General features: G+C 45.1%; 2 protein-coding genes across 8 annotated transcripts in view; both read left to right on the top strand.

The window, feature by feature from the left end:
* Nucleotides 1–9775, top strand: part of LOC139563849 (sine oculis-binding protein homolog A-like) — a 71363-nt gene extending 61588 nt beyond the window's left edge. For 5 of the 6 annotated variants that reach the window (XM_071382794.1, XM_071382795.1, XM_071382797.1 and 2 more), the window contains 2 exons: nucleotides 3132–5178; nucleotides 5749–9775. In XM_071382794.1, the coding sequence (XP_071238895.1) occupies nucleotides 3132–5168 (2037 nt within the window). In that variant the 3' untranslated portion in view covers nucleotides 5169–5178; nucleotides 5749–9775. The remainder of the gene's footprint in view (nucleotides 1–3131; nucleotides 5179–5748) is intronic. The other variant, XM_071382798.1, reaches the window with a different exon arrangement.
* Nucleotides 9776–10797: 1022 nt separating this feature from the next.
* LOC139563821 (rho-associated protein kinase 2-like) overlaps nucleotides 10798–14082 on the top strand; it is a 51919-nt gene continuing 48634 nt past the window's right edge. For both annotated transcript variants that reach the window (XM_071382746.1, XM_071382745.1), the window contains exon 1: nucleotides 10798–11879. In XM_071382746.1, the coding sequence (XP_071238847.1) occupies nucleotides 11781–11879 (99 nt within the window). In that variant the 5' untranslated portion in view covers nucleotides 10798–11780. The remainder of the gene's footprint in view (nucleotides 11880–14082) is intronic.

Here is a 14082-nt window from a genome sequence, read left to right as displayed (position 1 = left end):
GGCCGTTTGACTGACATCTGCTGATGGAGGAGATCTCTGTTTAACATTAAAATTCCATTATGGACAAGATTGTTATTGACTGATTTGTCCATCGCTTTGACATACGTGACCTGTCAATTGACAGACAGGGGGAAGAGAAGGAAAAGAGAGATTAAAGGGGAGAGTGAATGAATCAGGGCGGCCTATCAACAGAGATCTGAGTAGATACTTCAGTAGGTCTTAAACTACTAGAGTGACAAATGAAGAACAAATCAATGAAACAGGCCAGGGTTCAGAGGAGGATGACACACGAGTGCCACGTTACTGTGAAAGCCAAATGATGGGGGTTCCCAAAGCTGATGTTGATTTTGGGAAGATTTCATGACCATTCCAAATCTGAAGTTGTCATGGCGTGCGTGTGTGTCTGCGTGCTTGTGTGCGTGTTCTAATCAACATGTGACTCAAGTGCAGCAGGCATATATGTGAATCTCTGAAAGATTGAATGCGTAGGATCATAGTCGTCTTCCAGTAGCATCCCACAACGTATTAGCATTCAGCAAAGGGGATTAGGGTGTGTGTGATAGATGGACGTCGTTGAGGGGTCTGACAGCTGATTAATGCCTTAATTATCTCGAGTGAGTCGCTGCCAGGTCCCTCTGAGCTGGCAGAGTGAGTGGCTGCCAGGTCCCTCTGAGCTGGCAGAGTGAGTGGCTGCCAGGTCCCTCTGAGCTGGCAGAGTGAGTGGCTGCCAGGTCCCTCTGAGCTGGCAGAGTGAGTGGCTGCCAGGTCCCTCTGAGCTGGCAGAGTGAGTGGCTGCCAGGTCCCTCTGAGCTGGCAGAGTGAGTGGCTGCCAGGTCCCTCTGAGCTGGCAGAGTGAGTCGCTGCCACGTCCCTCTGAGCTGGCAGAGTGAGTCGCTGCCACGTCCCTCTGAGCTGGCAGAGTGAGTCGCTGCCACGTCCCTCTGAGCTGGCAGAGTGAGTGGCTGCCACGTCCCTCTGAGCTGGCAGAGTGAGTGGCTGCCACGTCCCTCTGAGCTGGCAGAGTGAGTGGCTGCCACGTCCCTCTGTGCTGGCAGAGTGAGTCGCTGCCACGTCCCTCTGTGCTGGCAGAGTGAGTTGTGTGCCCCATCTCCCTGGCCCATCCATTGCCTTCCACTCACTAGGGTCACGTTCATTATTTCAGGTACTCTAATGAGAACGGCCACGTGACGATTGGACGTTCAGTGTTTTTGAGCATTTTGGAAATGTTTGTAGCCAATAGAAAATATCCTGAATTCCCACAGAGTATTGAAAAGTTGTGCTAGGTTGCTCCCCTGCCCTGCCCAATGTGTGTAATGGCCCCGCGGTAGGGTTGGATGATCCCATTCCATTTTAATGCTGTCAATTATATTTTAATGCTGTCAGTTCATGAATCAAAGAGGCTTTTTTATGTAATGAAAATATCCCAAACACTCATACTAAAGTTGCACATCCGTAGTGAATAGCGACGCATTATAGCACCCTCCTAGGTGGTGCTCAGCAGCCAACTGAACATGTAGAACTCCGCCCAGCTGTCAGTCTCTCTTCTGTGCCCCCTACTGGCAGCTTGTTCATTGTCTCAGTCTGTCCATCTCACCCACCCACCACAATCACGTACCCCCACTCATGATCATACCTTGGGGAAAGCCTTTTACTTGAGGCTGTTATGTGCTGTGCCTGTGGCCACTGTCACACGTGGCTCAGTGGCTAAATGTGTATCTGAATGGTTCCTCCTTATGGAGGAGGTTTAAGAGGTGACAACCCCATGGCAAGTGTAAATGGGAATTACATGTCTGGAGAAAGTGTTGTCCTTTTAAAAGCTTTATGTACACCCATCCAGATTTGCACTCACTTAAGCCAGTCTAAAGCTGGATTTTCCTCAGATTGTATTTATCAAGGTGTTACCATGTGTAGGACAGTATTTGCACCGCAAGGGTCATAGCAGTATGAAGTTGCTATGAAAATCTCTGTCTCACTCACACACACTCGATCATATTTTGGGTAGAGTATGCAGCGTTATGCAGTGGAAGAAAAATACAGATGGGTTTGCACAAAAATACAGATGGGTTTGCACAAAAATACAGATGGGTTTGCACAAAGATACAGATGGGTTTTCCTAACGAGGATACAAACATGCACAGGTGCAGTGCAGATGGACTTTTATTTACTTGGTGTAACGAAACAGAATTTGACCAAGTAATTTCATTATGATCCAAAACTGAACTCTGCGTATCCATTCCCCCCCCACCTAACGAGCAAAACATTTAATTGGTCCCCCCTCATGACAGCGAAGATTTAAAACTTTAAAAAAAAAAGCAAATCTACACATTTTGCCATAGGGTGGAGGCAAATGTTTGCCATTTTTAATATGATAACTGATGATCAATGCCCCCCCCCAATTTTGTATTGAATTTTAAGTCTACAAAAGGGGGCATGAGCCCACTGGCCACCACTGGCCACCAGTTGCCCATCCCTGTTATAGAGTAACAACATGGCAAAAGGGCAAACACCTTTCTACTATTGAGCTCCACCCCCCTTTTCCCTCAGAACAGCCTCAATTAGTCGGGGCTGGACTCTACAGTACAAGGTGTCGAAAGTGTTCCACAGGGATGCTGGCCCATGTTGACTCCAATGCGTCCCACAGTTGCGTCAATTTGGCGGAATGTCAATTGGGTGGTGGTCCATTCTTGATACAGTACACACAGGAAACTGTTGAGCATGAAAACCCAGCAGCGTTGCAGCTCTTGACACACTCAAACTGGTGCGCCTGGAGAAATTACCATACCCCGTTCAAAGGCACTTAAATCTTTTGTCCTGCCCATTCACCATCTGAATGGCACAAATATGCAATGCATGTCTCAATTGTCTCAAGGCTTAAAAAATCCTTCGTTAACCTTTCTCCTTCCCATCATCTACACTGATTGAAGTGGATTTAACAGGTGACATCAATAACAGATCATAGCTTTCACCTAGAGTCACCTGGTCAGTCTGTCATGGAAAGAGCAGGTGTTCCTAATGTTTTGTACACTCAGTGTATAATGTTTCTGACTTTTGAACTGCTTATGTGTGGTGTCTGTAGTGCATTGTACCTGATGATGTCTTTGGTCTTGTGTTTTTGTTTTTTTGTGTTACAGGTGTGTGACTGGTGCAAACACATCCGCCACACCAAGGAGTACCTGGACTTTGGTGCCGGTGAACGGAGGCTGCAGTTCTGCAGTGCCAAATGCCTGAACCAGTACAAGATGGACATCTTCTACAAAGAGACTCAGGCAGCGCTGCCAGGGGGCCTGTGTAACCCAGGACACGGCCCTGTGGAGGGCAAGTCAGAGAGCAGCACTGGGTTGCAGCTTTTAACCCCCGATTCCTGGGGCACACCTTTGGGTGACTTACGTCGCAAAGCCCCTTCTCCTGGGGCAAACACCTCTGTGCCAGGCTCCTCCAGCTCCACCGCTGCCTCTCCCTCTGAGACAGGCACTGTCTGCTCTCCTTCTTCCTCGTCCACCAAAAACTCCACACCCAGACCCCACGAGAATCCCACCTTACCCCCTCCCCCACACCCCTCTCTGCACCCTCCCATGGGAGTCCCCTCGGGCAGCCCCCCCATGGTGATGACGCCCCGGGGGCCTGTGCCCCTGCCCTTCTTCATGGAGCATCAGATGATGCAGCAGATGCGCCCGTCGTTCCTCCGCCCACCTCCCCACCGCCCAGACCCCAACAGCCCTCTGTCCAACCCAATGATCCCTGGCATCGGACCACCACCCCCACCACCCAGAACCCTGGCTCCGCCATCCAGCCCTATGCACAGGCCCCAGTTCTCACCCCACCACCACCCCTCCAACAACCCCAACCTTGGAGGGAACCCTCCAGGGATGATGCCACCCTATCCAGGCCTACACATACCTGGTTTTCCTTTCACCTCCAACATGATGCCAAACGGGCCCATGCATATGCCGCACATGATGAACTTCAGTATACCTTCCCTCGCCCCCCTGGTGCCCCCACCAACCCTGCTGGTCCCTTACCCTGTCATCGTGCCCCTGCCGGTGCCCATCCCTATACCCATACCCTTCCCCTTCAACCCCAAGACCTCCAAGGACAACCCCAGCAACAACAACGACCCCATTCCAAGTGCGTCGGGGGAGAACACTGATCCGATGGAGCCCAAGCCTTTCTACCCTGGTTCCTCCAGAGGGGAACTGAAGTTGGGGAACTCCAGTTGTGGGGTGCACTCCTTGGGCTTTCCTGGCTACACTCTGGACCGCTTTGGCTCTGAGAGAAGTAGGATTGACGTGGTGGACCTGACCATGAAGACTGAGAGTCCGGAGAGTGCCACCACCCTGGGACTCTCGCTCTCTGGTGGCCCCGCAGCCTCTCTCCCCGAGGGAGTGATCGACCTGACTCTGGGCCAGCGGTCGCGGCTGCAGCAAGTCATCCAGCGGGTGGTGCCCAGTGTCCAGGTGAAGGTGGAACCGGAAGGGGACTCATCCAGCCCCCCACCCTCTGGACCATCCTCTCTTGATGTCTCTGGGAAGGGGGACAGCAGCCTAGAGGACATGAGCCAGGAGGTCAGGGAGGCCATTAGTGTCTCTCTGAAGCCAAACTCCCTATCTTGTTGCCAGGCCACATCACCATCCCCCCAGCCAAACCAAAACTCCTACCCCACCCAGCTCACAAACCACCCTGGCACCCCACAGACCCAGCTCTGCAACCTCGCTGCCCCCTTTAATGTCATAGTAAACGGCAGCAGTCAATCCACAGACAGTCCCGGCAGGAGCACGCTACCCACACCTCAGTCTGACCCTGGTCGGAGAGGAGGAGGTGGCGAACCGGCCAACTGCGAGCTGGAGCGGGATGCCCTGAAGGAGAACAGCTGCACAGTGGCGGAGTGGGAACCAGGTAAGAGAGGCCCGAGTGACGAGGCAGCACAGGGGGGGACTGATGAAGGCAAGCTAGAAGCTTTCAGCGACCTTATGGATCTGGACGATGATGACGACCACGCCTATGCACTGCTGCTGCCCAAGGCTGACTGTGTCATCCAGCCCGGGCCAAAGCCCAGCGACAAGACAGCCATTGTGTCCTATAGCATCAGCGCTCCTCTGGCGTCAGGGAGCCCAGAGCTGGAGCCGCCGTTAAAGAGGAGGTGCCTGCGAATACGCAATCAGAACAAATGAGGCAGAAAAGGTTGGTCTCATGGAGCCCCCTACTGAGGATCCAAAGAGGTCCCCCTCTCATAATCTCTGCCCTGTACCTGTCCCTACTACAGGTGGTGTGGAAATGACAGCTTTTTTTGTGTAAATGTCACACAAAAAGGCCTTCATAACATTAAGATGTCTGATTTAATTCTGTGGAGGGTGTTTGTGCTGCTTTGCAGCATATGTTGATGTATATAATTGCACTGATGTTTGATCATATTGATTAAATATATAGAAAAGCTTCCTCATCAAGCATAAACTGACCTTTTTTGTCTGCATAGATGTATTGCAATGTTTCCCTCTCACTACTGCCCTTGCTGTAGCTTTCGACCTGATCTGAGAGGGGTGCTGACAGAAATATACCAGCATCAGGGAAGATATACTCTGAAGTTAGGGTTGATAAAAAGCTAATGCTATTTTAGTCAAGCATGCAGCAGTAAATCAACTGGATCTGAGCGAGAGATGTGTTTGGTTGAAAAATAGACCTGTAGAATGGGGATTCCCTTTGTCTGATCTAATATGTCTAATTCTGGATCCTCTTTCTTGTTCCACATTTCAGCTCAGACAGGTGGCAGTATTTCCCCAACAGAATGAGGGACGCTTTTGAAGCTGTTGACAACACTAGCCTTCAACCATCCGCTCCTCCACTCCACAAACCTCTCTCCCAGCCAACCAGCCATGTAACCCTAATCTTGACCCTCAGACCACCCACACTGCCCGTCTCCCTTCCAAAGCAAATGCTCTGTCAGATCTCTGCTATCCGACCGGAGAAGCCACAATGCTAACCCAATAGGATTAACAGCAGTTTTATGTTCGCTGGAAGAGTCCTAAGGTAGCATTTTTAGCCAGTCTGTTCCACAGTGAAAGGGGGAGTTTTCTTGTGGCAAGAAATTCAGGCTAAAGTCACCCCCCCCCCTCCTTTGCATGATCACAAGCAGTACAAAATGCTAACATCCAACCCCCATCCCACCATTGACAGTAACAGGACTTTTGTTTTTAACTGGTAACCAAAAAGAGACATCTCATGATGGAAGGTAACAATAAGAAGGAGACATTTTCTGAGCCTCATGGGTTCAGGAATAAGAAGGAAAAAGAGGAGCGGTGAAATCCTTGTGTTCTGACTGTAGCACTCCATCCCTGAAGATATCAGGGGCCCCCTGCCACCACAGAGCCTTTCTCTAGTAGATAGAGCAATGGGGATATCTCCACAATAAAAGGAGACCTTGGCACTATTGATCTGCTCCTCTTCAGTGAGTTTCATGGTCATAAAAGACAAGGATTTTCAAGTATATCCTCACTCACTGATTTGTGGACAACAGGGTAGCGATCTCACCAGCAAAGGATGGTGGGCAACTTTGGACTATGTGCAATCTCTGCCATCGTGGAGGCCATTTTGCATCTCTGCAAGCCCCTGGTCAGACCGAATCAGATGTGTAATTCTAATTCTTATCATAATTTATATATTTACATTTTTCACATCCTAATGCTATTGATGATAATGATGTACTGTATCTTCAGCCACATCTCTGATGTGTACAGTAAGGTTATGGTAATGGAGTGACTTCCATCATGGAAGCAAAAACAGGACTGCTGCTCATCACACCGCTAAGGGATTGTGTCAATCAGGAGTTGAGACGACACCCATTAGCATTGTTTCATCACTAGTGTTCAGGGTCGTAATGCTGCACTAGGATTTACCATTGACAAGTGATGCCGACTCTCTCTTACAATCAAATTTGCTTGTCATTCTTGGATAATTGTCTGGAAACAATGGTCCAAACTATTTGTCAAGCCAAACTACTGAAATAAATGTAACAATTCTTTAATCAGTCACACATGTTGTCATAGATAATCATATTTACATTCTATTTTTTTAAACAGTTATTTAATCTTTTATTTAACTAGGCAAGTCAGTTAAGAACAAATTCTTATTTACAATGACGGCCTACCCTTGCAAAACCTGGACGACGTTGGGCCAATTGTGCGCCCTATGGGACTCCCAATCACGGCCGGATGTGATGCAGCCTGGACTTTTATTACGATATGAGGAATCATCTCACTTCCCTGTCCTTCATCCTGTTCTACATTTTGTCATTTTCCAGTGTTAATCTGTCTGGATTATAACATTTTGTCAGTGTTTATTTTGCTTCATCAGAGTTTATACTGCCAGTAGACACTAACATTTTTGCCATCTATTTATTTACTATGTTTTGGTGTCATTACGTTTGCTATGGCTTCATAGAGGAATTGTTTGCTCAATTATCTTGTATATCTAGTATGTCTTCAAATCTTTTGGTGCAAAGATTAAACGATTTCTCCCCCATAGACTTCTTTCAACATCAAATTAGCTTTTTCGATTTTCATGTGCAATTTTTCCTGCCAAAATCTCCACCTTCTTGCCAACTTCTTTTTCCATCTCTCCATTTCCCTTTGAGTCTGAACCTTTTTTCTCTTCCACTGAACACCAATGGGAAATGTCATGTCACACACCCTCCAGAGCTATGGGTTGCATGTTTTGTTACAAAAATGGGAGAGTTACACACAAACACGTGTGCATTTACACACACACAGAGGTGTCAGGTCTATGATGTACTCTCTCTTTCACACGCACATACACTAACTAAAATGAAGTTTAGATATTCATTCTCTCTCCATCCATGTATTGTTCTAACTCCTCTCTCTTGACTCCCTTCCTGATGACAGTAGTGTTTGCCCATGTTCATATTGGAGTCTGTTGACTCTGAATATATGCACTGCAACACAATCTGACACGTGTTGATAGTCAGCCATTTAGGCTTTGCCTGTCCCGTGCCAAGACTGAGATTCTGTGTCACAGTAATCATTGCCTTGAATTTCAGTCTCTCGCTTATTATTATTTATTTATATATATTTTTGAATGTGTCTGATATTTCCAGACTCGGCCACCTAGCCTTTGCAGTCATTATAGTGCACACTCCAAGAGTAGCAATTAATTTTCAAACAATTCAATTTTGTACAGACTAATTCTCAATGATTCCAACCAAAATCAGAGATCACATAAGAAACATAAATTCTGAGGAATCATTTCCATTTCTTCATTCACTTTTTCTTCATTCACTTTCACCACCATATGTAATGTGAACCAGAGATACTTGGACAAATATAGCCTTGAAACTGGACACGTGTAGTGTCTACGGTTCTTGACAGATGTGGGAGACAGTTGAAACTGAGACAATGAAACAGTTCGGGTTTCTGTCTGACTGCAGAAATGTGTGTGCCGGTTTGTGTGCATGCACGTGTTGAATTGATATCATCTGACCATTGCTGTCATTATCTGGGTGCATCTCAGTGAAAAATAACCATGTGTAATGCTTAGAATTGCCACTAGGTGTCAGGGTAGATATTCTTTGCTGCCAACACATTTACATTTAAGTCATTTAGCAGACGCTCTTATCCAGAGCGACTTACAAATTGGTGCATTCACCTTATGATATCCAGTGGAACAACCACTTTACAATAGTGCATCTAACTCTTTTAAGGGGGGGGGGGGGGGGGTTAGAAGGATTACTTTCTCCTCTCCTAGGTGTTCCTTAAAGAGGTGGGGTTTCAGGTGTGGGCCTGAAAATACAACTATGATTTATTTTTTTATTTTTAGCAGAGCCCCCTTCTAACACTTCCACATACCTTTGAGTGGCCCTGACGCATAGACCTACTCACCCGAACACAACGGCAAAACACACACACCTTAATATCACCTTCATCGTTGTGACCGAAAAGACAATTCAACCCTCCAGTGTCAGCATCATCAGTCTTGCTAATGCTTACAGGAATGAAGTGGAAAGCAAATTGTATTTGGTTAAAGTCATCTGCATATGTTATGGTGGAGAGATTAAGAATAAAAGAAAACATTCAGCACCCATCTAATGAAATTATATAGGCTAGGTCAACAGCCTAAGATATGCAATGACAACTTCATATTCAAAATCTTTATGACAGAGTAGAAATACACAAAAAAAACATGACATTTTTCATGTCACTTTTCAAACGTGAACAGAAAAGCTGCCTTAACTCTCGCTTGTGTACTACTCCACAGTGCATACGATGATGCTCGCTAGTAAGACTCCCCACTTTGTACAAAAGAAAATAGACAAAAAAACAACTTTGTTGTGTTGATGTATAGCTGATCAGCTATTTTTGTGACTTGTAAACCCAACCCTCACATTTAGCTAAAAGACCCTTCTTCCTACAGCACCAACAACTCCTACTTGTCCCAAGCATCCCCCTACCCCTTCTATATTTGATCTTATGGTGAATTCTCAACCTTTTTGTGTACATTTTATAGTATTATTTATTATTGACAAAATTACATTATTTGGACTGGGCATTTTATTTAAATGTCAATGCTTGGTGAAGAGTCAATTGTTTCTTTTATAATTAAAGTGGAAAAAAATTGCAAGAAATGGAAATAACCCTTGTCTTTTTATTATGAAGTTGTTGCTATAACTTGTTGCCAAGATTGCTTTGAAAATAATAATGTTGTGCTGTAACAGTATTTGCTTTATTCAGTGAATTGCTTATGGAGACTAATAAATAGAGGCACACACCAACTTGTTTCATCTTTGTCAATATCCGTTCATGTAAACTGCAGACACGTGCTCACACACGTTATTTCCCCTTCTCTTACCATGGCGCAAAATACTCAAATATTATTTGGACACATTGTGTCTTATTCTTCACTGCGCATCACAGAACACTTGGGGTGGCAATTAGCAAAAAGTCTGCACCATCCGTTACAGCATAATGAACAAAGGAGAGACTGGTGCAACCACAGAGTGACATACTGATACTCTACTGAAGGTACAGTATGTAGTTCTACTGTAGGTACCAATACATCAAAACAACACCACAAATGGCTTATAATTACTGGGAGCAATATCATCATCGACATCGAAGGACAGCCATACAGTATGTCTACCTCTAGCCTGGGCAGCTGCTAATAGACTTTATGGATCTCCACCACAGGAGGTTGGTGGCACCTTAATTGGGGAGGATGGGTTTGTGGTAATGGCTGGAGCGGAATTTGTAGAATGGTATCAAATACATCAAACACATGGTTTCCAGGTGTTTGATGCCATTCCACTAACTCCTTTCCAGATATTATTATGAGCCGTCCTCCTCTCAGCAGCCTCCTGTGATCTCCACTATGGTCTGGGCTTGATGTGCACCGCTGGTAATACACTGGAGTCCCCCGGCGACCGGTTCGTACATAAAACATTCTCCATTCAGGCTGCAAAGGCTTCGATTTCCTCTTTAACTAGATTTAATGAGAGAAGGCTGAAAAAAAACGGGGAAAATATGCATACTTTCTTAATGAACACACAATTTTCCACTACCAGGCTAGAGTGGATAAAGCCTACGAATGCTACTTCCTGATGTTGCGCCCTGCGTTCAGCCAATCAGGTTGCAGCAGCCTGTTGTTTACCCCTGGCTGAACACGGGGCGAAACACAGGAAGTATAGCATTCCTAGGCAATACCCATTCTAGCATAGTGGTGGGAAACGATGTGGCAACCCATCAAGAGGTTCAAACCTATTGTTGAAACAAGGTGTTAGCGTGATAGTCACATGGACAGTTGTAGGGTCGCAGGTTCAAGTCCCAACAATATCAAGAGATAGATACCTATGTGCTGTTAAATAGTGGAAATAATGTATCAATCAGATGAATCATTACTCAGTGTGAAGAACGTATTTGTAAAACTTTAGGAGAGCTTTCATCACATTGGCCTTCCTATGGTTCATCATGCAGCTTCCCACGTTGAACAGCAGGCTATATAGACAAGAGGAGACTTATGGGTAAATGAGGCGGCGGTGTTTGCATGTTGATATCAGAAGAGGGAGGAGAGAGTTCTAGCTCTGGAAGTGGAGTATGTAGTGTACGAGGAATCCACGGTGGCTAACTGCAGTTAGCCATTCCGACAAACCTTTGTTTTTGGGCATGCAGGGATAAATACCCATGTAGTGCATGGGAGAAGAACTGATCATAGAAAGTGTAACGATTCATCACGCAAGCTATTTTGGAGAACGCCATTCTTACCCTGTACATTTGCCTATGACTGTGAGGCAGTCACAAAATCCATGTCATTTGAGAGTTTCTAAGGTTGGATTTTAAACACTGCGGACTGTTTTAGAAACATATTTTTGAAATTGAAGCAAACCATTTCGGAGCGCCCAAAAAGAGAAGGGGAGGGGGGTCAAAGAAAACGCCCTGTTGCTGAATCTTCTAAAAATGTTAACTTAATCGCCGTGTGGACCGTAGAGAACATTTATATTGAATATGTTACCATAAGTTTTTACCTTCATTTGCGTTTAACGACATCTCCTAACTAATTGGCAAGTTTGAGAAGCGGCGCTTCTCCCTTCACGGTGGATTATGTTTTCCCCTTCATTGTGGACACTGTAATTCCGAAGCGATTTCAGAGGGCGGTGAGTCGGAGGCTGCTAGGCCCACCGCGATTGCTCAAGAACAAAAATATTTTTTCTCATGTAAACTCTTAAGAATTCTCATAAGGCTCGTCTTATATGTAAACGAAACGGGCATTAATCAATCGCAAAGATGTCGCTTGGTGCAGAGAGAAGGATGGAAAACCGGTTGAAAAAGCTGGAGGCCATGATCAAAGATCCAAGATCTGCGATAAACTTAGAAAGTTTACTGGTAAGTCTGCTTAAATATTTTATTAATTATTAATAGGTCCCATGTTTTCGCATTTTGAAGCAACCGACAAAATACATAGCAATAAGGAGACTTCTTACGCCTTTAACCAAGATATGTATACATTTTGATGTTCGGATAATACATTGTAACCGAATTTCCACAACGCCTTTGATGCAGGTCAACAACATTCACTTGAGAAATTATAGGCCTATTGCACTATATCTTTTAGATTAACAAACTGTATTTGCACATTATCGCTAGCCTACATTTTAGCACCGATAACCGCACCATGTGTATCCTTCTATGACAATGTGTAGCCGAGCCAATATGCTAATAGTAATTGCCCGGCTATTAAGATAACATGCAGACGAGGCCTATAATGAATTGCTCCCGGTAAAGTTACGATAATAGTTGCTACATAAGCCTATGTAAGGGTATAAGGACAGTCATAGAAAATAATTGCGCCCTTAGTTTTCTAGTGACATATGAGAGCATTTGATGCAGCAGACAACATACTTTAACTATAGCCGTAGCCTTTAACTGTCTGTTTGAAGATTATGGGGAATAGTGGAAAATGTGTATATCGTTGTAGGTTACTTCTATGGAAACATTTATTCCGTTCAAATCCTTGAGCGATCTTCCACTTGGCAAGGGATTGGCCCACTATATGGGATATGCACCAGACGGGTACCACTACCAACGGCATGCCACATGCGCGCTTGTCTCTTATACAGACAGATGCGTTGTAGTAGCTGCCAAAGAGAGGACTGGGTTGTAGACCTCAGCCAACTGTTTAAGAGGATAATAACAAGTAAACGATTGAGGAGCATTTACCCAGACAGGCATACTCACTGCTGTGGAATGTCGAGAGGACTGTCATCTGTTAATTAATAGGCCTGAAAACATTCCGCATAAACTTATTGTGATAATAGTTGTTCCAGACCGAAATAGCCACACCTACATCCTAAACACTCATCATTTACAAATGTAAGTATTTCCATCTAAATCTCCCTCAGACATTTTTCAGAACTGAATTGAAGGCCTAGCAGTGGATTTTCCTGCAGTTACCATAGATGCTATGTCAAGCAGTTTCTGAACCTGAATTAAACTTCTACAGTGCCAGTTAAAATCTGTTTAAAAGTGCAGAATGAATATAGTTTATATGCAGTGACTGAATCATCAGCTGTTTATTTCCTGGGAATGAGTAGGAGGTGGATATCAAAGCTAGATGACTGTTCTAGACTGAAGTTGAGTGGGAAGAGTGCGTGGGTTTGAACAGGCTGGATCCTCTAGCCCTCTCGCCTCCCAAGCCATTTTTAGTGCCTCGCTCTCTGTTATCGCATGCTATGAAGAAGGCAGAGAGGACAAGCATCAGGCATTGCATTGATGCAGTCAGACTGTTTCTACATGCTCTGACCAGCAGCACATATTCAGACCTGTTTCTACATGCTCTGACCAGCAGCACATATTCAGACCTGTTTCTACATGCTCTGACCAGCAGCACATATTCAGACCTGTTTCTACATGCTCTGACCAGCAGCACATATTCAGACCTGTTTCTACATGCTCTGACCAGCAGCACATATTCAGACCTGTTTCTACATGTTCTGACCAGCAGCACACATTCAGACCCCCTTCTTTTTTTAAAACTTTGCCTAATGGTGAATTATGAACACAGTAATCGACATCCATTAACACCTATAAAAGCTTCTTACATATACAGTGCATTCTAAAAGTATTCAGACCCCTTCACTTTTGATATTTTGTTACATTAGCCTTATTCTAAAATTGATTCAATTGTTTTTTCTCTCATCAATCTACACACAATACCCCATAATGAAAAGCAAAAACAAGTTTTTAGCAATTTTTGCAAATGTATTAAAAATAAACTGATATCACATTTACATAAGTATTTAGAACCTTTACTCAGTACTTTGTTGAAGCACCTTTGGCAGCGAGTCTTCTTGGGTATGACGCTAGTTTGGCACACCTGTATTTGGGGAGTTTCTCCCATTCTTCTCTGCAGATCCTCAAGCGCTGTCAGGTTGGATGGGAAGTGTCGCTGCACAGCTATTTGCAGGTCTCAGAGATGTTCGATCGGGTTCAAGTCCGGGCTCTAGCTGGTCCACTCAAGGACATTCAGAGACTTGTCCCGGGGCCACTCCTGCGTTGTCTGAGCTGTGTGCTTAGGATCGTTGTCCTG

Source organism: Salvelinus alpinus, chromosome 34 (genome assembly GCF_045679555.1).
Source record: "Salvelinus alpinus chromosome 34, SLU_Salpinus.1, whole genome shotgun sequence".
Classification (NCBI taxonomy): Eukaryota; Metazoa; Chordata; class Actinopteri; order Salmoniformes; family Salmonidae; genus Salvelinus; species Salvelinus alpinus.
The sequence above is the reverse complement of the archived record's forward strand: the minus strand, read 5'-3'. Positions and strand labels throughout refer to the sequence as shown.